Here is a 7381-nt window from a genome sequence, read left to right as displayed (position 1 = left end):
AGACCATTCAGGTATGACCTAAATCAAATCCCTTATGACTATACAGTGGAAGTGAAAAATAGATTCAAGGGACTAGATCTGATAGAGTGCATGATGAACTATGGATGGAGGTTCATGACATTGTACAGGAGACAGGAATCAAGACCATCCCCAAGAAAAAGAAATCCAAAAAAGCAAAATGACTGTCTGAGGAGGCCTTACAAATAGCTGTGAAAAGGAGGGAAGCAAAAAGCAAAGGAGAAAAGGAAAGATATACCCATTTGAATGCAGAGTTCCAAAGAATAGCAAGGCGAGATTAAGAAAGCCTTCCTCAGTGATCAATGCAAAGAAATAGAGGAAAACAACAGAATGGGAAAGACTAGAGATCTCTTCAAGAAAATTAGAGATACCAAGGGAACATTTCATGCAAAGATGGGCTCAATAAAGGACAGAAATGGTAGGGACCTAACAGAAGCAGAAGATATTAAGAAGAGGTAGCAAGAATACACAGAAGAACTGTACAAAAAACCTCTTCATGACCCAGATAATCATGATGGTGTGATCACTCACCTAGAAACAGACATCCAGGAATGTGAAGTCAAGTGGGCCTTAGGAAGCATCACTACGAACAAAGCTAGTGGAGGTGATGGAATTCCAGTTGAATTATTTCAAATCCTGAAAGATGATGCTGTGAAAGTGCTGCACTCAATATGCGAGCCAATTTGGAAAACTCAGCAGTGGCCACAGGACTGGAAATGGTCACTTTTCATTCCAATCCCAAAGAAAGGCAATGCCAAAGAATGCTCAAACTACCACACAGTTGCACTCATCTCACAGGTTAGTAAAGTAATGCTTAAAATTCTCCAAGCCAGGCTTCAACAATACGTGAACCGTGAACTTCCAGATGTTCAAGCTGGTTTTAGAAAAGGCAGAGGAACCAGAGATCAAATTGCCAACATCCGTTGGATCATTGAAAAAGCAAGAGAGTTCCTGAAAAACATCTATTTCTGTTTTATTGACTATGCCAAAGCCTTTGACTGTGTGTATCACAATAAACTGTGGAAAATTCTGAAAGAGATGGGAATACCAGATCACCTGATCTGCCTCTTGAGAAACCTGTATGCAGGTCAGGAAGTAACAGTTAGAACTGGATATGGAACAACAGACTGATTCCAAATAGGAAAAGGAGTATGTCAAGGCTGTATATTGTCACTCTGCTTATTTAAATTATATGAGGTGTACATCATGAGAAACGCTGGGCTGGATAAAGCACAAGCTGGAATCAAGATTGCCGGGAGAAATATCAATAACCTCAGATATGCAGAGGGCACCACCATTATGGCAGAAAGTGAAGAACTAAGGAGCCTGTTGATGAAAGTGAAAGAGGAGAGTGAAAAAGTTGGCTTAAAGCTCAACATTCAGAAAACTAAGATCATGGCATTCGGTCCCATCACTTCATGGCAAATAGATGGGGAAACAGTGGCTGACTATTTTTTTGGGCTCCAAAATCACTGCAGTTGGTCATTGCAGCCATGAAATGAAAAGATGCTTACTCCTTGGAAGGAAATTTATGACCAGCTTAGACAGCATATTAAAAAGCAGAGACATTACGTTGTCAACAAAGGTCCGTCTATCGAGGCTATGGTTTTTCCAGTGGTCATGTATGGATGTGAGAGTTGGACTATAAAGAAAGCTGAGTGCCAAAGAATTGATGCTTTTGAACTGTGGTGCTGGAGAAGACTCTTGAGAGTCCCTTGGACTGCAAGGAGATCCAACCAGTCTATCCTAAAGGAGATCCAACCAGTCTATCCTAAAGGAGATCAGTCCTGGGTGTTCATTGGAAGGACTGATGTTGAAGCTGAAACTCCAATACTTTGGCCACCTGATGCGATCAGCTGACTCATTTGAAAAGACCCTGATGTTGGGAAAGACTGAATGCAGGAGGAGAAGGGGATGACAAAGGATGAGATGGTTTGATGGCATCACCGACTCAATGGGCATGGGTTTTGGCGGACTCTGGGAGTTGGTGATGGACGGGGAGGCCTGGCGTGCTGCAGTTCATGGGGTCGCAAAGAGTTGGACATGACTGAGTGACTAACTGAACTGAATTGGGTGGAGCAATGTTGCCTAAAAGGGGGCAGGGTCCTGGTTGTGGGAGTTAGTAAGTGGCTTAAGGACAAATTGGTAGGAGGCAGCAACAGACTGGATGTTCTATAAAAGTGGAGTGGAAAAAAATAAAAAAATAAAAGTGGAGTGGAGATTTGATCCTGGGGTATGTTTGTACCCTTAGGAAAAGGGTGGTAAGGGTTTGGGCCGAAACAGCCTGCAGGGTCAACTCCCAAAGTGGTAAACATTATCCCGGGAAGCCCAATTGCCTTTGAAGGGATGCCAACAGATGGACTTCTAGCTGGTATTGTGTGCCTGTCACCCACCCTTGAAGGTTCGCTGAGCGATGCTCTTGTTGCATGTTATGTAGGAAACATGGAAGATGAAGGCCTGAATATCTAGAGGGATTGGATATTATACAGTATTTCCCTCCCAAGTGCAAGCTATTTTCTGGTTGTCCCTCCAGAAGATTGTGGAGACAACATTGTCGGCCTGGACGGGGCTCAGGTAAAGAGAATGAAACAGGAGGGAAGGGGGCAGGGCACAACTTTTGAAAGAATGACATAGCACAAGGGCATAACATAAACCAATTGAAATCAATTGAGTCCAAGATGACAAGTCAAATTCAAGTAAACCTTAAGCCCCAGTCTGTAAGCTAAATGACACACCCAGAGGTGGCAAGACAGCTTCAAGGCACTGTCAAAAGATGGAGGAGTGTGTAGTTCCCCATGGTTGGGATGATCCTCCCACACGTTAGCATATGAATTCACCCAGCTTGCAAAACCTAGCCAGACCTGCCAGGGTCCAGCCCCAGCAGGATCCAGAGGAACCCTCAGGATGAATGGCGTCAGCGAATGAGAGAGAGAGTGAGACAAAGCTCGGGGCTAAGTCTGAAGTTTATTTTTGCACGGCTCCTTTATACCCTTAACAACATCTTTTTGGGGGAAGTGCATATTGCTTACACACAGGGCATCTCAAAACATTACAGCAACTTGACCTTCAACAGAAACAGAATGTCACCCACATACTTTTTCCATTCACAAGAGTCTTTCTTATCATTTGGCCTTCAGGCTTGCTAACATTTTATGGCTTGCACCTGGTGTGACTTAAGCAACTTCAGTAGCCGACCCTGTTTTTCTTATAATTAATCTATTTTCTTCCTAATAAGTGTCATCTCTATGGGAACTAGATAGGATTACATTTTTACAGAACAGAAATTCAAAGGACTGCAGAAACAGCAGATATGGCACAAAACAGGCTCTTAGTCTAAAAGTTAACTACCTGCAAGAAGTTGCTAGCTAATCTCTATCTAAAGTATTTTCTATTAGGCACATTTGTGGCTATCATATTTGTGGAGCTTTTCTCACCCTGTGGAGGGACCTATGCTTAATAGTTTCTTTTGTTAGCGTACTGTGCTTAGGATGTTTAGGACAATCAAGAGCATTTTGTGCAATGAGATCACACATTTATCAAACAAGCCAGAATGCCAGCAAAATGTTTGAATTGAAGCATTTCCTTCATCCCTGGCCCCTTCATAGGGTACCAGCGTCCAGGAGATTTATTAATTAGCTTTTAAGTTGGTCCTCATTCAGTGAAAGAGGAGCAGGGGAGCTCTAGGCAGGCAACACAAGAATCCGCAGCAGGGTAAACAAGAACAACAGCAGAAAAGGGGGAAGAATACAGGGTGGGGTAGAGGCCGAAGCCAACCTGGAGGGTCCCTTATCCTAGACGGCCTTGCCTGTCAGGTATTTTCCTCATGACCTCGTCATGGATGGGGTTCTGGACGGCCTTGCCTGCCCGGTATTTTCTTCATGACCTCATCACGGGCGGGACCTCCCATAATGGCTCCCGGCACAGACCAAATTCCATGGCCTAAGTCCATGGCCTAAGCCCTTGCCCTCTGCAATGGCCCACACCCTGCAGAGCCTGCTTCTCTCTGAATCATAACAAATCCACCTCTTACTTATCACTGTGTCTCTAACTGAATTTTTGCAGTGAGACCTAAGAGCCTGAGCTTCATTAGGTCCTGAAGCCTGGCATTATGTGTTTTGGCCAGGCTCAAGTCCCAGGAGAGAGGAGCTGAAGGACGGGAGGAAAAAGAAGTGGGAAAAACGTGCCAAGGAATCCCCTTCATAGTCTGCTGGAAAATCTGCTAAATACCTGACCTATGTTCAGTTTGCACTGGCCTAATCTTTGGCACAAAGAAGATTAAGGACAGAAGAATCCCCACCGGCTTGGGTAATAGCTACTGGGGCTCATCAGATAGTGCCTTTGGGACATACTGAGGAGTCACCTTCCAGAGTCCCTCAACTGCACCCACTGCCACACACCTGTTCGTGGGGTTTCAAGGAAACAAGAAACAAGAGATTGTAAAGGAATTAAGATTTTGTTAGGCATATGTCCCTCCAGTCATAAGAGCGAGGACCTCCTACCTTAACCAGAGGTCTTCTCAAATCTGAGACTGAGACTCATGAGCTTTCTTTTTTTTTTTTTTTTTTCATTTATTTTTATTAGTTGGAGGCTAATTACTTTATAATATTGTAGTGGTTTTTGTCATACATTGACATGAATCAGCCATGGATTTACAAGTATTCCCCATCATGAGCTTTCTGCTGAGTTTGTTTTTCACTGTCTCAGTTTCCAGTATGATGGGCTTCTTGTCACTTCCCCTGCACTGGGTTTTCTTTGCGTTCTGCTTCCATCATGAGAACTTTTGCTGAGTTGGGCTCCTGCTGTGCTTGGCCTCCTCCTTGCAAGGGCCTCGCCGAGGTTGTTTCAGCCATGTTAAATTCGAGTCATGGCACCACAGATGTTAGGGGAGTGTGTAATTTCCTCGGTTCTGTCTCATCACAACAAAAATTTGAATCGATGATCGATGGACATTAAAGCCCTTGGTGTGTCACAGCTCTCAGACAGTGTTAGAGCTCTCAGCTCTCAGACAGACTGTATTATAGCTCTTGGACAGATCAGTGTTACAGTTCCATGTTACAGCTCAATTTTATTTAGAAAATAAAAGCAAAATACATCCTTGAGGTGTGATAGCATGCTGACCCAAGAGACGCTAAGAGAACAGAGAGAGAGAGAGGCAGAGAGAGAGTGCACAAGGAGAGAGAGAGACTCCCATTCCTTTGGCTCCTCTTTTTATAAGTTTTTCCTCCCCACTGGACTTGCCCTATGTAAATTGGGCTAGCCAGGAGTGCTGATTGTTCTACCTGAGGTCTTCACTCTGGTCCTCAGACCTTCCTTTGTTCTATTTATGCAGGCTTTTCCCTTCCTTGTCTTTTAGCCACCACTATTGTGGACTCCTTTTTCCTATTCTAACTGATCTGAATTGAACTGACCAAAAATGTTCCAAAAGGTTGGTGCCCTAGGGAAACAGATCAAAGTTTCCACCTTTCCCCAGAACTTTTTAAAGTTGCCTTTCCAACCTTCATCCCAGACCCTATTTTTCTTGGGGTCCTAGGAAGCATTCCAGAAGCCTACTGTGGCCTATGTTCTAGGCAGTTACGTACATTCATTGTGCTGTTGTAGTTTTCCACTGTGAGCAGGCACCATGCAATTACTCCTAGGCTTGGTGAAGATTTACTGCTGACTGGAGAGATCTCTGGAGTCACTCCAGCTGGACACAGTCGTAACTGCTGCTCTAGGGAAGTCTTCTGGGGAGGGTAGGGATGGGTAGTGAGAGGTAAATCCTTCTTGAAGAGTAGGAGGAAGTCTGAATGTGCCAGAGTAGCCTGAGTGAGTCTGGCAAACAGACTGTCTGGTCAGCTTCCTTGAGGACCTGGGGTCTAGACAGGAGGAGGAGCTGTGGGCAGAGCCCGGGAGAGCTCCGCTTACTGAGTGCCGAGCGCTCCTAAGAGGTGCTGTGAGCACCAGCAAGCCATCTAGGGAACTCAGCCCAGGCTGGAGTTGAGCCAGCAGGCTGGTAGGATAGGGTGTGCCGGGTCAGCTGTCCTGCTTATTTGTCTAGCGAGGATGATTGTTCAGGATGCGCTTGTGAGGGAAGCCCCAGGGGTGCTGTGGAGCAGGGTCTGAAATGAACCCTCATTGGGTCTAGGTCCTTGAGTTTTAATATTCTATTGATGTGTTAGGTTCATTCATTCATGCAATGAACTTTTTCTGTACCACATCTGGTGGTAGAGGTGAATGGACTGCATTGAACTTAGCACACGATTCCCTGATATAGGGAGGGAGGCCTACTGCAGGACAAACACCAGTGCTGTGAGAGCTGAGAACAGGGGATCTGATCTTCCTCAGAACCTGTGGCAGGCTTCCCAGAGGAAGTGCTCTTTAAGCTGAAACCTGAAGGAGGGGTGTGGGTGAGCATGTTTGGGGCCCAGGGAAGAGATGGCCCAGCATATTTCCAAGGCCTGAAACATATGGGTAGGCAGGTATGTGGACTGGAGGCCAGGGCAGTCATGGGAGGTGATGCTGGAGAGGCAGATAGGTCAGAACCCACAGAACCCGGTAGATCACATGCAGTCCTGTGGGATTCCTGCTGTTGGATGGAGAGCTGTGGAGAACCCAGGAAGACTCCAGCCATGGTCAGGGCATTGGAATGTGGAGAGTGGACTGAAGAGGCAGTGGGGGCTGGGGGTGGGGAGGAGCATCAGGGAGAGGTGCTCTGGGAGGTGTGCTGGTCACGTGTCAGTTCCAGGAAAGCCTATGATCTGCGTGAGCACCCAAGCTGCCACATGTAGTGGGGGAGCCCAAGGGTCCCGTTTGACAGTGGCAGGACCATGCATCCATCCTGGGAGAGGGCCTGGGCCTGAACGTGGTCATGCATACACTGCGGCCTCCCCTCTCTGGTCTTCTGACTGGGTGGGTTTTCCCTGGTAGAGTGTGTGTGCCTGCACATGCAGCCTGTCTGCTCCGCAGCACCTGTGAAACCAGGTCTCTGTCTCTGCCAGGAGCAGCTGTACAAGATGCAGCACTGGCAGCTGGCGTACCTTCCACCATCCCACCCGCAGTGCACCTTCTACCCGCACCACACTCAGATGCTGGGTTTCGACCCCAGATGGATGATGAGGCCTTCCTAGATGGACCCATGGGTCCCACCTGCTCGGACCCCATTGGATTTCTACCCCTAGGCACTGCATCCCTTGGATAAGCACCAAGGTACAGTGAAGGCCAGGATATGTGGTGTGGTCAAGGGCGTTGCCTTGGGAGGTAGACAGACCCTACCTGTATTCGAGTCTAACATCTTTTCAAGTCACACATCCATTCTGAGTTTTAACTTCTTTGTTTGCAAAATCAGGGTATAATAGTACCTCTCCCAAAGAATTGTTAGGGTTAG

The 7381-nt window shown here is 46.5% G+C and overlaps 1 protein-coding gene across 1 annotated transcript in view; it reads left to right on the top strand.

Annotated features, from left to right (window-relative positions):
- The window catches only part of LOC122435796 (sodium- and chloride-dependent GABA transporter ine-like), a 13954-nt gene extending 6830 nt beyond the window's left edge, over positions 1–7124 (top strand). Inside the window, exon 4 of the mRNA XM_043459869.1 lies at positions 6996–7124. Within this exon, the coding sequence (XP_043315804.1) occupies positions 6996–7124 (129 nt within the window). The remainder of the gene's footprint in view (positions 1–6995) is intronic.
- Positions 7125–7381: the final 257 nt, after the last annotated feature.

This window comes from Cervus canadensis, chromosome X, assembly GCF_019320065.1.
Source record: "Cervus canadensis isolate Bull #8, Minnesota chromosome X, ASM1932006v1, whole genome shotgun sequence".
NCBI lineage: Eukaryota > Metazoa > Chordata > Mammalia > Artiodactyla > Cervidae > Cervus > Cervus canadensis.
This window is presented reverse-complemented; position numbering and strand designations above follow the sequence as displayed.